General features: G+C 39.7%; 1 protein-coding gene across 1 annotated transcript in view; it reads left to right on the forward strand.

Annotated features, from left to right (window-relative positions):
• Positions 1-21,189, forward strand: part of CLSTN2 (calsyntenin 2) — a 216,624-nt gene that overhangs the window by 186,841 nt on the left and 8,594 nt on the right. The window contains exons 11-13 of the mRNA XM_054386167.1: positions 1,301-1,463; positions 17,008-17,174; positions 20,768-20,916. Coding sequence (XP_054242142.1) covers positions 1,301-1,463; positions 17,008-17,174; positions 20,768-20,916 — 479 coding nt within the window. The remainder of the gene's footprint in view (positions 1-1,300; positions 1,464-17,007; positions 17,175-20,767; positions 20,917-21,189) is intronic.

Consider the following 21,189-nt stretch of genomic DNA (forward strand, 5'->3'; position numbering starts at 1 on the left):
CATTTATCTCTTGCTGTGGACCTATGATGTCTGCAGTAATGAATGTATCCGTTTGGATAGAAGTGATTAAGCTCTTGTTGAAATGCCTTTTGGAACAAAACATTAGCTTTTGCTTTCAAAGGGCAGATATTGCAGCAGATAACACTTTGTCCTTGGCTAGGTTAAGTGCTATGTTTACACATCGCTTTTCTGCCTGCCTTTTTGAAACAGGCAAGATACCTGCATTCAAGCACTTCCATTTCTTAATACACGAACAGAAGTGTCTGTACAGAATTGAAAGCAGCATGATTGCAACTATTGCTTCACTTTTAAAACCAGCCCACTCATCCTACTCATTTTCTGTGATTTATTCCTTTGAACTTTTAAATCTGAAAGATACAGCAAAGGAAAAAAGAATTGTGCATGCATGCATATGTATACACTGGACTTCTGTCTTCAGAGGCACTGCTTCATTGAGCTGTACCTTTCTGAACTAAACCAAAATTTGGCTATCTTGCAGTAATCCCTGCTTGTCCAGCTCAGATACTCATATAAGATTTGACACAAATATTGTCATCTTGAAAGTGCAGTGTAACCGTGGCTGTTGCTTTTCAAAGCTGATGTATATCAGTGAAAGATACAGATCCTCATTTTGCTGGATCTCTGGGCCACAAGAATTTCCTGCCCAAACCAGGTAGACACATAGACTGCATCTGTGTATATACAGAGAATAAGTGAGGTTCTTCCAGCACTCTAGAGGTCCTGGTGCATTGCATAGAACTTTCTAAGTTAATAAGTTAATACTGACAATTAAATCAAATCATTGGCAATAACTCATCAATCTAGTGACTAAGTGCTATGAATGTTCTTAATCTGAAGCTAATAGGGATCCTCAGTAACTATGCAGGCACATTGCAAGTATACATCTCTTACATATAGGTCTGTATTCTCCAAAGTTGATATAGACACTGAGAAACTAATATTATTTATTAACAAGTGGGAAATATAAAGCAGATACCAAATTATCTGATTTTGATATTGTATCCATGTATGGTATTCAATGAGCATGGTATAAGATGCTTCTATTTATCAAAGGTATTCTGGAAGTATGCCACAAGTATTAATCAACATTGTTTTAACTTTTGTTAATTTTAATGATGTAAAATGTGCAGTAATGTTGGGGGGTTGGGGCTTGCTTGTTTGTTTGTTTTTCTGTAAGTGTAATTTGGAAGCTACAATTTAAAAACTGTATGCAAGGTAAAAATTAGTCACCTGACAATAAGTGCTAATTAATGATTTTCTCTTGCTTTCTGTCTTTCAGATTTGTGATAAAGAATGGCATTACTACATTGTCAATGTTGAATTTCCTGTTGTTACGTTGTACATGGATGGAACAACTTATGAACCTTACCTTGTGACCAATGATTGGCCCATCCACCCTTCACACATAGCCATGCAGCTGACAGTTGGTGCTTGTTGGCAAGGTAACGTGACAACAAATAGTAGACAGTAAAATTATAAGTTCATACCAAAAAGAATCTTCTTTGTCTCACTGACTGCATAGTAAAGAAATTACAAAAAGATTGGTGGTAGAAAAACAGAAATAAATCCAGAATTAATAATTAATCAATTCCAAGGATAAAATGGATGGGATGTTAAAAGGCTTTGCATTGATATTGTCTAAAATAGTGTTGAATGTGACCAGTGTATTCAGTGTCTTCCTCAGCCTTTGTCTTCACTTCTTTTGTTTCCCTTGTTCTCCAGATTTAAGCCAAGTATCTAAATATTACTCTAAAGAACTCCAGCTATCTCTGTTCAGTACCTCAAATGTCTCATGGTCAAATCCTGCACTCTTCACATTGGATGCATAGCATCAGTAATTCCACTGGTTTAACAATTCACCCTGTTACAGACCAGATGTAAAGTGAGAGTAAAGTAAAACCGAAAGTCACAACCCCAGAGCCATACTTGTATGGGCCTGGTATCTAGCCTTTATAATCCTGCTTTTCTCGGGTTTTGGTTCCCTTATGACATGTTTTTTGTTTGCTGTTCTCTGCCCTGCACCTGAAGCAATGCTCTTTTTATGCTCCTCTGCTGCTGTAAAGCTGTCTTCCCTTACCCTTCCATGTTAATTTTCTATTTATGCACCATGCCTTGTTTTCACTGCAGACAAAGTCTGAAGTGAAGCAAACTGTATGATTAAGAGCAAATGCCTTAACACAGCTTGTGCTTCATCCCCACTCTTTAATGCTGGCTCACTTTCTCCGTTATTACCTTGTTTGCCAGTATGATCTCTGCTCATTTACAATATGTTATCTGCAAAATTTAGATATTTTATGCATGGCAGAGAGCCATTCAGCATAAATAGCATTAGAAGCAAATCCAGCTGTTAGATTACGAACACCTTGGAGTAAAGATCCAATCTTCACTTTGATGACAACATGCAGAATAAAGCCACACTAATCCCAAAAATAAGATTAGATAATACCTATCTCAGTCATCAAAACTTATGACTGAGATAGGTGTTATGATAGCTAAACAGCATAATACTAATTCTATGTGTTTGTAGACGTATAGGCTAATCTTTGTCTAACTAGGATTTACACGTATGGGCTTCCATGTCTACAGGTGTACTGGAATTTTTCATAACTGAATACATTTAATTTTTCTCTAAGGTGTTCATATTCTAAGGGAATACTACTTTTTTTTTTTTTTTTTAGCTAAATAAAAGCAGTGAAATACCTCTCAAACTCTTTAGAAACTAGAACTTCAGTTTAGCCAGTAGTTTATTGGCATGACCTGTTGACACAGATACAAGTGAATTTTCTTTTTAATTTGATCTGCCTTGGGTTTTGAGTTTGGTGCAATATTTTTAAATCAAAATCCCAAAGTTAACAAATGCAGATACAATTTGTGAATGGAGCAAATTCAGTTCTCTCCAGACACGAGCAGATACCATAGGGACTGTGGATAACCTGAAAAATCAGCATTTCTCAGTAGCCATCCTAACATTTTAATCCTTACTTTATCTTTCTTTCTACGTTCTTTTGCACAGGTCTACATCAATATTTTTGTGCATTATTTTAATTACTTTTGCTCTTTAACTTCTTTCATTCATTCAGTGTGTTCTTGTCACTCTTCAGTAGCAATATTTTGAGCTTGTTGCTTGGTTGTTTTATTTAGGTTTTTTCTTCCCTGAAAGTCTCAGTATTGGTGGGAATTCACTCCCCTCAGCCCCACCTGAATCTCACGTTAACTTTCATGCAGGCACCAAGATGGAGGGCTGTGGAGTAGTAACCTTATCTGAAAGCATTATCACAGTGCTTCATCTGTGGGTTTCATCTACTTCCAAGGCAGCTGAATACAAGAATTCTGCTTCCTTTGCATCTTTGTTTCTTTATCTCAAATTGTAAAGAGAAAGAATTTAGGTAAAATTCTTTATATAGCCTCACAATTTAGACCATGGACTATACTCACTCAGTATTTTAGCTATTAAACAGAAAGTTGCAATTGTTTACAGGTATATTTATCTTTTCCTTGAATCCAGGATAAGATTCTTCTTCCTTTTTGGTGAAACGCCCTGATTTCAACTACTGCAATTTTACCTATTGCTGCTATCGGTATTTACTGCAGCATTGCATTTTTGCTGTTTTAATGTTGTGAGAATCGGAGCTTGTCAAAGGCAGACACAAATTTTCTGTCTCATGGAATTGTCAAGATGTAGCTAAGACAGATTGTGCTAAAGATTCTGATAAACTATCCTTGTTAGGAAGAAAGGCGGGCTTTTAGTGCTTGCGTGAAACAAGATTTCCAGATATTGCTGCTGGCAAAGCCTATCTTTTGATAAGCTTGGTATGATCACCTCAAACTATTTTAAATGAATGGTATGGAAAGTCACTCTGCTAATAAGATTCAGCACTCTGTCTCTCTCCATCAAATTGTAATTATTCAACATAAAAACAAATCTATTTCTTCAAGATGTTTATTTTGAAAATCCATATTTTTCAAGAAAAAGTGTGTCTATCAAACAAATAATTTGACTATAGCGTCAGTAAAACTGTTAACTAGATCTACATAGGATAACTTGGCCAATAAGAACAGTCTAGACCTTCACATTTCAAAACCACTTTACAACCTTTACATCTACAATTTATTTCAGTAAAAATGCACGGTGATTTGGTGTCATAAGCCATCAGGGGAGTCCTTGTTAAGAGGATATGAGGAGTTTCTAGCACTGGTTTGCTCAGACTATTTCCTTTCTTTTCATCAAAGCACTGGCAGAATAAGAACACAAGTTCTACCCTCTCCCTTCAGAAAGGACAAGGCTTTTTTTTTCCTGTCTTTCCCAAACCACTTTGTAGTTCTGAGTCCACAGCATCCATTTATCAAAGTCAAATTATTTGAAAAACAATCTCAACTCAGACAACTAAATGAAGGAGAAGAAACACATTCCTTTTTCTTACCACACCAGTTCTGATTTGCTCACAGCAAAAAGTCGTCATGACTATGGTGCAGCTTGAGCAGGAAGAGTGGGGAGCAGGAAGAGTGAAAAATCAAAAACAAAAAGAATTGTAATTTACTCTGTGAGCACTAATAGAAAAATCTGCCACTGCTATGAAGAATTTACCCTTTTATATACAACAATTTTCACTTCTGGTCTGGAAACTAGGAATTGTTTTGCTGTTTCTCTGCGAATCCTCTAGGTTATTACTCTCTCAGCTCTGATCTTGTCATCAGGTACACTGGTACTCATCCTGAGGTTACATAGCAAGTCTCATGCACCTCCTTGTCTTTCTCAGAGTTATGGCAGGCAGGAGTCTTCAGCACAGAAAGAGAATTCTTTTCTTTGAGATTAATATTTCCTATTATTAATACTTCCATTCCAGAGTAAGTCTTTTTTGACTTTTATAGCCTTGTTTATAGCATCCATTATGAAAAGTTAGATTAGTTTTTATTCCTACCTTCAGCTGTTCAAGTGAAAGACAAGAGCAGTTTAAGTTCAGTGCTGTTCTCCTGAATCTTAACATGAAAACAAACCAGGCTTATATGATGAATTTAAACTTTAGCCTATGATGTGCTGACTGTCCCATTTGCATCAAACTGTTTGTGTTCCAGTTGTAAGAGACAAGACTCTCCTACATCTTTACCATTGCTTTGGCAGTGTAAAAAGCATGCCTGATTTGTTTGTTCCTGGTTGTATGCAATATTTCTTTAAATAATGTGAGTTGAATGCTAGGACTCTCCTAAAGGTGGAAAATTTAGCCTTTTCCTGAAGAGCAGAGTCTTGTCTAGGGAGCAAGAGGATACCGGAGGTAGAGGTTGGGGTCTCAGTGTGTACATGGCAGCCTGGAGACAGACAGAGCGTGAAGATGGCTGAAAGGGCAGGGAGATAGGCTTTAAAGGTGATAGAATAAAACCTACCTGTCAGTGTAATGGTTTAGTGCGAGGGCTAACCCTGCCTGCTCCCCCAACACAAAAGTGAGGGGAAAAATAAAACACACAGCTCAGGGTTGAGATAAAGAGATGAGAGTTTAATATAACATCAGATATCATAATCATAACGCATAATTACCTTAGCTAATAATCTAACTTATCTGATAATTCAATGCATGATTACCTAACTTAGCCCATTTGCAGAAGAAGCGCAGTGAAATACAGCGGGGAAAAAACCAGCATAAACCAGAAAACCAAACCCAGCAGCTCTCCAACTCCCATCCATTCCACTTCCATGCCTTCAGAAAAGAGCCAACATTCAAGAACTCAGAACCCAGAAGCAGCAACCAGAACAGGAAGCCTCCCATGCTGCAATCTGAACTTCACACCCCATAATACTTTTCTCCAGTTAGCACTTTCAGTTTTTGAAGCTGGCATGACTGCAGCGTGGTATGCATAACAGCAGCAAGTTCAACTCAATCCACGACAGTCAGGCACTGGGCAAAATTTATTGCAAACCAAGAAGTCACTCAATACCTAAACCCAAGTCTCAGGAGAGTTTCCAGCTTTAACAATGCATTCAGCACAAGGGAAGCAGTATGAGAAGATCTCTTCTACGTTTTGTTCCTGCATATCAATATGAATTTTCTGTACTTAGAATTAGCTATTCTGGATGTTACTCAACTACAATCTTCCTATTTTAATTTAAAAAGCTTGGTTCTTTCTTCAGGGAGCTCATTAACAGGAAGATCTTGACAGAGCTATCTCATTGATTTAGGGTGCTATCACAATGGTTAGCATAGAGTTAATTCATTTTTATTTTGTGTAGTTCATGTTTACTACTGCTAGACTTGAGATGTAGTGTACTTGAGGGCAGGAATTAAAGCATTATCTTTAGGGTAAACTGTGTTGATTCAATTACATGTGACCCAAGAGCAATGACAGCTGGAGAAAAGAACTTCTTAACCTGTTGCCATTCTTCATGCATGGTAAATTCTGACTGACTTCTTAGCTGTGACACTAGGCCTGGAGAAAGGTAATGCTGAAAACAGGGTGGGTAAACTGGACGCTTAGAGAGCTAAGCCCATTTAGAACTTAGACTGGTCACTGCCATAAAGGAGAATAAAAAATATTTCTACAAATATATTAATGGCAAAAGAAGAGGCAAGGACAACCTTCACTCTTTATTCGATGCGGAGGGGAATATAGTAACAAAAGATGAGGAAAAGGCGAAGGTACTTAACACCTTCTTTGCCTCAATCTTCAATAGTGGGACAGGTTGTCTTCAGGACAACTGGCCTCCTGAACTGGCAGATGGACCCAGGGACCAGTATAGTCCCCTTGTAACCCAGGAGGAAGTAGTAAGGGACCTGCTGACCCACTTGGATCCTCACAAGTCCATGGGACCTGATGGGATCCATCCTAGGGTGCTGAGAGAGCTGGCAGATGAGCTGGCCAAGGCACTCTCCATCATTTATCAGCAGTCCTGGCTCACTGGAGAGGTCCCTGGTGACTGGAAGCTGGCCAATGTGATGCCCATCCACAAGAAGGGCCTGAAGGAGGAACCAAGAAATTACAGACCTGTCAGCCTGACCTCAGTGCCCGGCAAGGTTATGGAACAGGTTATCCTGAGTACAATCACACAGAATCTACAGGATGGCCAAGGGATCAGGCCCAGCCAGCATGGATTCAGGAGGGGCAGGTCCTGCCTGACCAACCTGATCTGCTTTTATGATCAGGTTACCTGTCTGGTGAATGCAGGGAAGGCTGTGGATGTAGTCTGCCCGGACTTCAGCAAAGCCTTTGACACTGTCTGCCACAAGAAGCTCCTGGCAAAGCTGGCAGCTCGTGGTTTGGACAGATTCACTCTGAAATGGGTCAAGAACTGGCTGGAGGGCTGGGCCCAGAGAGTGGTGGTGAACGGTGCCACATCCAGTTGGCGGCCAGTCACTAGTGGTGTCCCCCAGGGATCAGTGCTGGGCCCCATCCTGTTCAATATCTTTATTGATGATGTAGATGAAGGAATTGAGTCCATCGTCAGTAAGTTTGCAGATGACACCAAGTTAGGAGCAGGTGTTGATCTGTTGGAGGGTAGAAGGGCCCTGCAGAGGGACCTGGACAGGCTCAATGGGTGGGCAGGGGCCAATGGGATGAGATTTAATAAGGCTAAGTGCAGAGTTCTACACTTTGGTCACAACAACCCCATGCAGTGCTACAGAGTGGCTGAGAGCAGCCAGGCAGAAAGGGACCTGGGGGTACTGGTTGACAGTGGCTGAACATGAGCCAGCAGTGTGCCCAGGTGGCCAGGAGAGCCAATGGCATCCTGGTCTGTATCAGGAATAGTGTAGCCAGCAGGACAAGGGAGGTTATTCTTCCCCTGTACTCAGCCCTGCTCACTCCACACCTTGAGTACTGTGTCCAGTTCTGGGCTCCTCAATTCAAGAGAGATGTTGAGGTACTGGAACGTGTCCAGAGAAGGGCAGCAAGGCTGGTGAGGGGCCTGGAACACAAGCCCTGTGAGGAGAGGCTGAGGGAGCTGGGGGTGTTTAGCCTGGAGAAGAGGAGGCTCAGAGGTGACCTTATTGCTGTCTACAACTACCTGAGGGGAGGTTGCAGCCAGGAGGGGTTTGGTCTCTTCTCCCAGGCAACCAGCAGCAGAACAAGAGGACACAGTCTCAAGTTGTGCTGGGGGAGGTATAGGCTGGATATTAGGAAGAAGTTCTTCACAGAGAGGGTGATTGCCCATTAGAATGGGCTGCCCAGGGAGGTGGTGGAGTCGCTGACCCTGGAGATGTTCAAGAGAAGACTTGGATGAGGCACTTGGTGCCATGGTCTAGTTGATTGGATAGGGCTGGGTGATGGGTTGGACTGAATGATCTTGGAAGTCTCTTCCAACCTTGTTGATTCTATGATTCTATTCTATGATTCTATTCTAACTGGTAGAGGAAATGAAGAGTTAGGAGTGCTGGTGCAGCTGTTCCACAATATAGTCCTTTATGCGCCCTGGCAAAGTTTGACAGCTCTATGCAGTACTTAAGGTTAAGGATATAACTTAATTTTACATTCTTTAAAAGGCTATTTTGTTCACATCAGTGGTCTCACAGATTGTCAAGGGTGTGATTTTGGTGTAGGTGGGGTTATGTAGGTCCAAAGGGCTACTCTAATACTGTAAGTGATTTCCAGGCAAAATTACTCTTTCTCAAGAATATCTAAAGGACAAAATTGACTTTGTTGTAAGTGTGCTTCCCAGAACAAAAGAGACATCAAAGAGAACGTGTGGGAAGAGTGCCCCTGCAACATCTCTGAACTCCCCACCTTCCTGCATAGATGTTAGAAGCAGACACGGTCCACTGGGTTAGGAGAGAGCTCCTCAAGGCTTAATGTCGGCTCTTATTTCTACTCCCTTCTTTTCTAGCTATAACAGTACTTCAGCTTTGCACTCCCAACACAAGATTCTTGAGAGCTTTACAAACAATAAAGAAGTAACACAGTGCTACAGCAAGGAAGTAAGTTGTTCTTACTCTGTGAGGATAAAGTACAGCATCAGGAGGGTAAGGGATTTTTCCTCAGGTCACTTAAAAAAATCTGCATCACAGAAAGAATACAAATCAGACTTACTGATCAGCCACAGAATGGTTGTTAGTCTCCCCTTTAGCTTTTGCAATCCTGTTTTATTCTAACTAAGCAATACAAGCCAATTAGGATTAGCTTATCCTGGAGCTGCACTTTCTGGGAGCTCACCCTGGTAAGTTCTTCTCTGAATTCATTATTTTTGATTCAGTTTATCTGAGGATATAGCAAGTGGACTCTTTTACAGAATGAGAAATTTCTTCCCTTAACCCACAGTTTATAGGTGTTCACTCTGATCCCTGCATGGCTAAATATTGTGTCAAGGGCAGCCAGAAGAAGGGAACAAGTTACCTGATCTGATAATCTAATCACCTTTTGTACCACAGGCTGCAGACAGACTTCCTCTGGGTTTCTCTGAAAAGGTCTTGAGTTGATACACTTTCCCTCCTAAAATGGCTTGTTTTTTCACGTATCATTCCCAAAGTGCTGTCAGGAAAGTAGAGACACAAGTTAATGACTTGTCACGGGGTTATATTGTAGCTTACCCTGACTGTAAGTCGTTATTTCTAATAATGCCACCCATTCTGGAGTGCTGGAGCAGAGGAAGGTCTTTAGGAGAAGACTGCTAACAAGCAAATTTTGTTATCAAGAATATAGCAGAAGGCTATTGCAGTTCCTGTTTTCCAAGTAATTTCTGTTTTCTATTCTATTTTTCTTTTGTATTCTCCTATTATTTTTCTCTTTCCTGAGCACAGGCTGGAGACCAATTTTTTTAATAGAGTCCTTCTGTGAAATAACCTTATTAACCTTTTATGTCAGTGTTCTGCTGTCATGCCAGTCACACAGTTGCTGTAGGAGAAGTGGCTTTACTATTCAAGACCAGAAGAATGGTAAGAGTTCAGAGTTGGAGAGGGATCAGTTCACTGAGAGACAGATACACCGTGGGCAGCATAGTAGCAGTAGCAGGCTCTCTTAGTGATGGTCTTCCCCCAGAAATTAAATGTTCAACAGCTAAAGATTACCCCTGACTGTGCATTCTTACACTAGTGCATCATGCCCTGGGGGCTGACAGAGCTAGTGCTAACCTGAGGCGTCAGGGAAATGGTTCAAGCAAACAAAGGAATACAAGACCTCCTAGGTAGATTTCAGCATAAGGTGATGCTGAATATCTGTATATTGATGTTTCTGTTAGCACAGCAATGTTCTGTCTCCATTGCCTTTCTTGAAAACAAGATGAAGATTTTATTGCCCTTCACAAATCTTTGCTGGAATTTTAGCTGTAGCAGAAATGGAAACATATGTGGAAGATTAGTTTAGAAAGATGTTTTCTTGGAGAGATGGATTTGCCATCTCATTTGTCACTAATTCAGCATATATGTCTCATACTTAATTGAATTTCTGCACTGGGGACTGTGCACCACCACAATAATGTTGTTTAGAGAATAAGAATATGAATTTTTGGACAAGATTAACATTACTTGGACAGTGATCTACTCTAAGATATAAAAATCTGCAACACTTCCATGATTGCCATAATTTCCCACAGTTTCCCATTTTCCTTAATTGTGAGAAGCCTTAAATAGCTTCTGATCTCCAGATCTGTACAGAGACAGATTAACATAAGCCTACTTGAAAGAGTGGGTAGCCCTTAGTGTTCTCTGGACTTGCCTTATTTCAGAGAAAGCTTTATAGCTTTAAGCTGTCTGCGTGAGGTCATTAGGTTATGATATCTGCCAAGAGCAGGGGCAGACTGAAATGTTTGATGAATAATTTTCTGAGTCCTTTATGTCGGAAAGATATTTTAAAAGGAAAAACACTAAAACTTTTTTTTTCTTTTTGTGCTAAGAAGCCCTGGGAGTCACTAATTGGGACTGCTCCTGCAATCTATTAGATTTCATCCTGTTTAACAGCCAAGCTACTTGTTAGGGATTTAAACCCAGCTCCCTGGACTGATCTAACAAAAAGATTGGACAAATCTGGAGACTTGGACTGAGGACTTCAGAGCCAGAATGTCTTGCAGCTTCTTCCAGATTCACTTCAGCTTGTATGTTGGGACCCTAAAAAGTCCATCATTCCTTGATGCTCTGTCTCAGTATAACCACGGTACATAATGTCTTAATAGATCTCAGCTGGAAATTCTCTTGATTCAGTATTTCCAGTGAAAACCTCATTGTGCATAGACTGCCTTGATAATTAGTTGTTCATTATTAGGGTAGGGCAAAAGGCCTGGAAGAAGGTCTGTGAACTCAGTAAAATTACTTGTTTAGACAAAAAAAAGCATGACTGTTCTTTGGAGATGAGTAAGTGAATGCAAACAGCACTTTACGTCTCTGAAGTCAAAACAACACAACTGTAATGTTAAATAGTAATCAAATTCTATCACAATTTATACCAGCTTAGTGTGAAATTAAAAAAAAAAAAAAAACAAAAAAAAACCACCAACAAAACCCACAACACCCCCAGACAAAACAAAACCATGGAATAGGCTCTTCCTCTATGTATTTTGGTGTCAGTGTATGTGTTGAACTTGTGCACCTCCATCAGCATTCGTGCTTAGCAGAAAAGTAACTCAGAAAGACTTTATCAAGGGGACTCTGGGTGAAGTTCTGGTGGGAAGGACCCCTCTGCCCTCAGTGCCTGAGCTGCTCAACTTGCTCTGCATTGATAGAGTTCCAGGCAGAAGAGATCAGAACCAGCATAAAATAAAAAAAAAGAATCTCAGTCCAGAAAATAGTTATTATTTTAGCAAGTGAAAAATGTCTTGTGTACAACTCTGACAATGACTGAGCAGTGAACAGCGCTATGGTAAATAATTACGTATGTCAACAGTTTCTCTGGATGCCTCCCACAGTCTGTTGACACTATCTTCCCATTGAGATGATTGAATTAATGCCAAAAAGCCAACATCCATCCTTCTGTATCTGCCAGACTTTGGGAGTGGAAGTGTATTCTGGGTCAGATGGAAAAATCAATATACAATTTTATCATCAAGGCCTGAGTAACACTGTGGCCTGCGTTGCCTCACAACTGTGATGGTGACCACAACATTTACATATAAGGAAGGGAAAATACCCAGGCGCTTCAAAAATCTGTCATGTAAGGGTCTGTAATAAGTGGTGGTGTTCTATAGTGTTCTTTCAGACTTTTAAAAACGATGTTACAGACATCCACTTAAATCCCTGACTGACAGTAGGAGAGGTTCCATTTTTTCCCTTGTTGGCTGCATCATTTAGTTTAGTCTTAATTACTTAACTATCCCCAAAGATATATCACTTGCAGCATATTAATCCATAGCAATCAATAAACCTGGAACAGAGTGAAATACAACATGTAACACAGGTGAGGAGTATGTTTTCTTATTCTTTCAGGTTCTGATGCTATGACAGCATTGTGGAGGTGGGCTGCATCTGAGCTGTATCATAAGAAAGGGGAAGAAAAAAATCCCATGAAACTTGCTGAGGCATTCTAGGTTAACTGAATGGCCTGACCTCTGTATAGGAACTGACAGTTGCTGTGTTACAGAATGCTATTTTTTTCAATGTGCCATGACAGTGGGAATTAGAAAATAATTCAGGACACTTGGGTTACCTCAAGATCATCATCTCTCTAGCTCCGCTTTGTTCTCTGAATTAATGTTTCAGAAGCTTGTATTTAGGCGTTCTTCATGATCTCAAGAATATTGTTGCTTAGGCTCAGTTTGGTGTCAGAACCAAGAGTAAAGTTTCAAGTATGTTAAAGCAGTAAGAGCTGCTGGGAGTAGCGCATGCCTTTTCCTCAGCTCTTTCTTAGCATGTGGTTATTTCAATGATGAGTCAAGTTCAGGCAATGGAACTAAGAATTGCTCCTGGCCAGTGGATCTGGTGGCTCTGAGCTGCTGAACAGTGTGTGGAGTTGCAGAGGTGTGATATGGATCATGCTTAGGATCTCTATTTGAAAAGATCACTATTTAGAAGAATTTAGATAATATGCTGTAAAAATGTTGCTATCGGCATTAGCTGCAATTGCACACACACTGTGCTTTAACTTGCTACAGAATTACTATTTTCATGCTGGATTAAATATAATCATCTAACCTTGGGAGCTAATAATTTTAGAGTGGCTAGGACTTGCAAATTGGCTACTGTGAGCTAAATTTGCACCCACTAAGAAGCAGAGGTCAAATAGGTGAAGAATATTAAACTGTAAAAACAGAAGGAAAGACAGCACTCATATTACTATAGCAGAAGTAAGCATGACTAAAACACTGGTACACACAGAAGTAAAGTAGCCAGTTGCTAAGGATTTTCAATTTATTCCAACTTTTTTTTTTCTTCTTACATCTTTTGAGACTAAAAAAATATATTCCCAGTAATCCCTTTTGTCAAAGCTAGAATACAGGATTGTAGCAAATTGGCTTTAGGCCATCCTTTCTATTTTATCAAGAGGTTTGGGGGTTGCATCTCAATTTTATTTCACTGGATTTTGTCCATTTGCAATCTAATAATTACTGGTAATTGAAACCCATCACCAAGCTAACATACCCCACTGAGCTGAGGAGCGGCTGAAATGCTGAGGTGGAAGAATATCAAAATGTCAACAGGCTGCAATTACAAGCAGCTGTGATAAGAGTCAAATATAACGACTCCTGTTCCCCTTTGAGGATAAAAATGGCAGGTATATAATTATGTCTTTATCTCTGGCAAAAGGTGCTTATGGGAGACTTATTTAGTAGTCTGTTTCCTCTAATAAAGTGAGAGAGAGTATTCTCTCTTTAGGTGCTGATGGGTTTTCATCTGGAAGAAGCTAGAATTCACACTGTCCTATGTTGAGAGGCATGCAAGGTCATGGTTAGTACTTCAGACAGGAGCAGGAACTGCAGGAAGGGCAACAGGGATGATCATACTCTGCAGTGTTAGGTAGATGTGAAGAAAACACCTTGTTCAGCCTGGCAAAGGAAAAGGGAGGACATAACCATATTTTGAGAGCTCACATATCCTATGTGGGAAGCTGCCAAATCTAAGGATCAGTGGCCATTGGATTGTATTGGATTGCCCTGGGAACTTCTGTGTTTAAAAAAAAAAAAGCTTAGAACAGCCCAGACAGTTCTCAGAACGGGTTAAGTACAGCTGTACTTGTCTTTCTTCAGGCTTGGGACAGTCTATGTCACCCCTCCATACTTTAGTCCTTTGGGCAGGGTAAGTGTGTAAAACCTGTTTTTCAAATCTTCACTGATTTTTAGTGCTTGTGTTTGCAGAGCATTTGAAAAGCTTTTTGCTGGAAACACTTATATTCTCTTCTATGTTTTTATGTTAGTGGCTGGGCAGGTGACTTATGGGACAGATGACTTTAAACAAGAATTATACATCTCCAGGATGGCAATGTCTCCATGTACACCAGTGGTTTTTTAAAGTGGGACTTGGGCACAGTGAATACTCTGTACATTTAATATATAGGTAATTACAGCACCATTGTAAATTACCTAGCAATGTAATTGCAAGTGCTTTGTCAATGACACTAGAGGAAAACTAGTCCAAAGTGAAAGGACACCCAATTGAAAAAAAAAAAAAAATCAACCCTGGAATTCCTGTTCAAGGATGTAAGAACCAGTCATGTTGCTCTATAGCTTTATTTCTATTGGTTTACCCTGCCTGTTTCCATTGGATATAGCCACGGCACTGAATTCTTTGTTCTAGCTTCTTTCTAGTCCTTTATATATTTTCATGAGCTAGTTTCACATATAAACACATTAGCTGGTCTGAGACTGTTTCTTAGCATGCATCTTCTCAGAACTATTCATATCTACTGGCAGACTTCTTGTAGATTTCTAAATTTCAGAGCTCCAGGATTAGTGTTGGTGTTTTAGCTTTGGAATGTGCTGTCTTCAGACTTATTAGGGATATGAGAATTTGAGTCTTCAAAGCACAATGTGATTCCCTTCTTCTGTATGTTATCTGTTCTTATCATCTTTGTCTCCTGTTAAACAAGAAGCTTGATTTATTTATTTTATTTTATTTTATTTTGACTTTTTCTGTTCAGATACATTGCTGCTGTGCTAGTGGCAACATGTGCTTTTAAAGACAATGTAAACAGATCATAGAATCAGTCAGGGCTGGAAGGGGCCACAAGGATCATCTAGTTCCAACCCCTCTGCCATGGGCAGGATAAAGAGGGCAATAAGGTAGTTGCAGAGGGCAATAAGGTCTCCCCTCAGACTAAACAGTCCCAGTTCCCTCAGCCTCTCTTCATAAGACTCGTTCTCTAGGCCCTTCATCAGCTTAGTTGCTGCTCTTTGCACCTGCACCAGCACCTCAATATTTTTCTTGTAGGTAAGTAGACAGATGGGTAGATAGATAGATGGATGGATAGATAGATGGTTGGATAGATAGATGGATGGATAGATAGATAGATAGATACATAGGTAGACAGACAGGTAGATGGATAGATAGATAGATGGATAGATAGAATAAATACAACAATGGTTGGTTTGTTTTGTTTTGTTTTCTGAAAAGCCATTGTCCCTGTAATGCATTATCTATCCACCAAATAATAGTCTTGGTAAGTATCAGAAAGGCTGAATTTAGTCTGCAAACTAATCCTGTACATTAGCTGTTGTATAGGTGAAAATTTCTGTGAAACCTCAAGAGAAATTCTACCCAGAGGAAGTTTTTTTGTGTAATGGACAAATAAATGAAAGTGTTGAGAAGGATAATCTCTCCTTGAGGACCCTTCTTTAAGGTAAAAAGAGAGGCAGCTTGTACTGCAGTGTTAACAAAAAAAAAAAGAACAAAACCTGTCGTCTTCTATAAAGAAGCAGCCTGCTGAGACACCTTTGTTTCTCTCAGAAGACCAGTGCCTATTTTCTCCACTCTTTAAAAAACATTGAATCTTCTTCGCAGTGCTCATACTACACAGACAAGAAGGTCATTTTAGGTAGCAACATCAGCCTAAAGAAAATTTGCCACTTCATCCCTATCCTAACCCTGATCCACACACAAATCCTACAAATCCTCAAGCTAAAGTTCAAGCTTGAGCTAGCTTGCCTGGCAGAAACATCTTGCTTGACACTAAAGCTACAAACACTGTAGAGATGAGTTATCTACCAATTACAACAGCTTATCAGCTGCTAATCCAATTAGCCTGCACAGCTTTACTGTGCATGGCTCTCAGTCCTCTCCAGCTCAGGGTAGGTAGTAATTCACATGCCCTGACATAGCCAGAACTTGCAGGAAAGACAAGCTCTGAAAATCCTCCTAAAAGAGGGGAGGTAAATCACTAAATATGCCAAGATAAATTTAGATGCTGTGATCACTGGTGCAGGCAGTGTGTAATCACATTTTATTGACAACTCCTAAAGATCAGTCTTCCTTGGAAGCTGCCTAGAGTGAAACTGAATAGAGCATAGCAAGAAGGTCTAATGTGACATACAGTGGTGAGACCTACTCTGCACCAGACAAGCTATTTTGGGGGAGGGAAGCACCATGAGCCTTTTAGCATGGTGTTGCGCATGGGTCTGCATTCACTGCTAGGAATTTACCCCATACCCTCAGAGACAACCATTGCCCAGAGTGTGGCAGTTTGCTTACCTGGAGCAAGAACTGAAGGTAGTATGTTTTTTTGAACAAAGGTAAAGGCTGTGTAAGAGATCTTGTAGTAGAAAACTTGGAAGTACAGTTCCTGTACAAACACAAATTAAACCTTAAACGTTTTGGTTTTTTTTTTTTCTTGTTTGATCACTTCAATAATCTCATCAATTAATTTTAAAAATGCTGTGCTTCTTTGGACATGGTTTTGGGGAGCCATGTTGCAGCTCAGAGTATGTTATCCCAGCTTTACAAACATCTGAATGCAATACTGGAAAAACACTGAGAAGAACCATAAAGATGGATGGCGACTAGGTACCACCCAACAATCTACCAAGCAATTCCACTTACAACAATAATGAGATCTCAAATATACTTGGCTACAGTGGATATAAATTCTTTAAATGTGTTAAAGTGTGGTTTGTGCATTGGTATTAATCATAATTTTATATTTTCTCTCTTGCAGGAGGCGAAGTCACCAAGCCTAGATTTGCTCAGTATTTCCATGGCAGCCTGGCCAGTCTCACTATCCGGCCAGGCAAAATTGAGAGTCAGAAAGTGATTTCCTGTTTGCAGGCCTGCAAGGAAGGTCTGGATATTAACTCTCTGGAGAGTCTTGGTCAAGGAATAAAGGTGAGGGATGAACTGACATCATCTCTAATAAAAATTTAGAGCTGATTTATGAAGTGGAGAGCCCAAAGTAGAGTACACACAGAACAAATGTACTCCCAGAAGCAATGTCATGCAAAAGAAAAGTGGAACAGTAGAAGAGCTGTGACACTGCAAAGAAAAATGTTTCCATTATTGTAAAGCTAGATGGTAGGAAAGGAAGTTACTGCTGATATTTCAGAGCCAGTAGAAACTGCCAGGTCAGGTTTCCATGCTTATTTTGGGAGTTCTAAAGAAGCAGACACGCTTGGAAAGAATTACTGAAGTTTGATCTCAGGCAGCTTTAAAGCAAAGGCAGACGTAAGTGGAATATCTTTCATCTAGAGGTAACTCCAAAAGAAGTTGAGGCCATTATTAGATGACAGGTGTTCTTCTGCCTGAAGTGTAAATGCACTAAGCTATTTCCTGGCACACAAATCACAATACCATCTTCCAAAGAGCTGAGCTCCAAATCCAGATCAGGAGGATACCTTGGCTGCAGACTGTGCTTCCTGTGAAACTGCACAGGAGGTGTTTTAGTGCATTGTTTTTCAGTGGGGAGGAGGATGGGGCTGTAGCACTTAATCTGGAGCATGCAGTGGAAGTGCCATGTACTACATTTTATTAGCCAAACCTTTTCATTGTACAAGATAGGAGGCTGACCTGAAATACACACAAATGTCTGTCTAGGTGATAGGTTGCAGTTGTGTAGTATAACCAGTATGTTTCCTGAAAACAAGTGAAAATGAACATTGAAAGTGCAAAGGCAAGGTAGGGAGGAATTTTGCCTCTCTAGCTTTTATATATGGACAAAACATTCTATTAAGAACATCATTAAGTGTAGGAAACCCCTATACTTACTGCAGCTTTCACAGGTCAAGGAGAACCATTTTTTAAAAATTATTTCATAATTAATTAATTGCAAAAGTATATTAAAGAAAACAATAACAAGGTGACCTTTGAGGGGCCCTTCCAACCTGATGCAATATGTGAATCTGTGAAAGAATACTCTTCCAAAGGCTTTTTGCTTCTTTTGAGATAAACAAAAAGGAAGTAATTAAGCCTAGCTAACACTTTTTTGCTTAGTATTTTGCTCTAAACATTTGGATCTCCTACACTGCAGGACCAGGAAAGGAATGCCAGAGCCATCAGTGAAGAACTCTCAACACAAGCAAAGGTTGTCCCTAAAATTCAGTGGACAAATACTACCAGACAGCTTCATGCATTAAATAGATGAAATCCACAAGTTAAATTTAGAATGCTGATCTCTGCGGGCACTCAGGTGTTTCCATTCTACATTTTTCTAGAAACTGCAAATGAACTTAAAATCCTGCATTGTTGCTTCTCCTGGAGAAATGACACAGGAGTAAAAGCTTTTTAAAAGACAATGTAGACAAAGAGCAGATTGCGTTTTCCGGATTTAAGTGTATATATATATATATGCCTACCAGTAAGTTCTTTGCTGGGATTTTGCATGAACTAAGCTCTGTACACATAGTCCATGGTCCTTAAAAACATCGTAATTCCTCCCCTACTGTCACACTCTGAAACTTGACAATATTTAAGTAGTCTTGTTCCATGGGCTTAAAAGGTCCTTGTTCTACCACTCACCTCTGCTCCAGTATAGGAGACTCTCTTACTGTCCTCGCAGTGCAGTGAGCAAAATGAAGACAAGGGATTGTTTTCTGCCTTTTCTTTCTGTCACCAAACTTCAAAACTTTTTGGTTTTCTGAACTGCAAATGAAACATAGTGTGTTTTTTAAAGTTACTGTTTCCATTTTTACTTTCTCAGCAAGCTCAACAGTCAGTGTGCAAGGGCAGGAGGCAAGAATGAAAGGAGCAAAGATAGATTGTGGAAGGGTTTCTCATGTGGGCTGATAGAAAGAAGCTCAAATAAAAGCAGAACAGTTGGCACTTGACCTTGAACCCAAGATTAATAAACAGGGGTTTTGGTGTCAAAAATAAAAATACCTCATCTCAGACAGGCATGTATGACAGTCACACAGATGATAAATTCTGTGTGGCTATTCACATGGCGCTTAGCAGATTCAGTGGTGGCAAAATGATGTTGGAAGGTGTTTCTGCTGGGTGCTTTGGACTCATGAAGCTCCAGCCTTCAGCCACCTAAGAGAGCAATTCACTTGTAATACAGTTTCTGCCACAGTAGCATTGGACTCTTTTTGTCTCCAGCCTAATTTTCTGGTATCTGTAACAGCTCTCAGAAACACTGTCTAAACTGTTGCTATTTTTAGCCTTTTTTAATGAGAGAGACAAAAATGGCTCAGACTAGGGTTTTCTCCAGTCCCTTTGGCAGCACTCCAGCTGTTCTGGCAGCTGAGCTATTAAGTTAACTAGCTAGTTACAGTTTCCTTTTGGTAATTTTACCCCCTACTACTGCTAGTTTACAGAAAGGAAAAAAGAGTGTATGCAGACTATGACTCCAGTGAATCTTCCTCTGCTGAAAAATACTTTTCAGTGTGTTAGACCTTCCTGCACAAGCTTCAAATCCAGTCCTCCATGTTCTGTCTGAGAGAGAACTCCATGCTTCATTCTGTTCTTCACCGTGAATTTCCAATGTTGCTTTTTAACTTTTCTCATTTTAAGGAAGTGGGGACAACCATTGCCTGTCTATAATTGAACATGTTCATATAATCAATATCCAGCTTTGGGAAGAGACTGCATGTGAGAGGAGGATGCATTTCTTTGTGTTTTGTGCTGACAACAGTAGAGTACAAAATCAAGGGGTTTAATACGGTTTTCTCTGCAATGCAGATGATTTGCTGAACCAATTAACAGACAAAAAAAAAAAAAAAAAAAAAAAGGAACCAGGATGAATTATGGTGAAGATAAATCCAACCATTTGCTATGTGAATACAGTCAGCAAGACTTCCATGTTTGATGCAGTGGATTAGAGAAGGATCAGGGCTATGAGAATAGTCATTGACTTTGCAAGCTTTCTTGGTTAAATGAGCAGCTGGCTTTGTGCAAGTAGCAGTTCTATCTTATATCATGACACCATTATTGCTCATGGGACAGAGAAAGGAGAATCCCCGTTATTGTGTTTGACATTAATGAAGATGTAGGAGGTAAATGTTATAATTGTTTTGTTGAATCATGTTGAAATATACCTCAGAAAGACTGGCCAGGGCAAAAGCAAACACAGCGATAAAAATATGCTTCTGCATGCTGCTCTGGTTTAAGCCAATGTTTTTATGTGGGGGATGTGTTTAACCTAAAATTACTAAATAGCAATTATAATAATGAAAGTAAGTTAAGGGTTTGAGCTCTGCAGCTGCAGAAGTAGTACCAGCAAGGCTGATGATGCTGGTTGAAGTACAGCAAGTCAAGATTAATTTACTATAAAATTAATTAGAACAATAGTTATTCAAATACAAAATAGATGACTGATGCTAGTACATGTTTTAGGGAATAACATGTGGATTCAGCCAGCAGTAGTTGTGGGCTTTTTCTTTACATTATTAGATTTAAAATTTCTGTCTCTGTGACATTCCTTTAAAATATCTTATTTTGTACTCTGTACCTGGTAGCTTAGTACTGATTATATGCATTTCCCTTAGTATCACTTCAACCCTTCCCAGTCAGTCCTTGTCATGGAAGGAGATGACATTGAGAATATAAATCAAGCTCTCCGAAAGGTCTCATACATCAACTCCAGACAGTTCCCTACTGCAGGCGTACGACGTCTCAAAGTCTCATCTAAAGTCCAGTAAGTTACATTTCAACTGAACTGATGAGATTAGGAATATTTTTAATGCATTACTTTTTTTCTTTGCACATATAAAGAGAATTTTTACTAAATTACATGGCTAAATTGTACTTTACTTTTATGTTATTGAGTGTTATTGAGCACTGGTGCTGGGTGTTATCAGAAACCCATGTCCTTCCATTTTCATGCAACAGTAGTGACAGAACCTGCACAATAATGTTTATAGTTCTACATAATCAAAGAGCCATCTGCCACTCCTGATCTCCCCTGGGG

Source organism: Indicator indicator, chromosome 13, assembly GCF_027791375.1.
Source record: "Indicator indicator isolate 239-I01 chromosome 13, UM_Iind_1.1, whole genome shotgun sequence".
Classification (NCBI taxonomy): Eukaryota; Metazoa; Chordata; class Aves; order Piciformes; family Indicatoridae; genus Indicator; species Indicator indicator.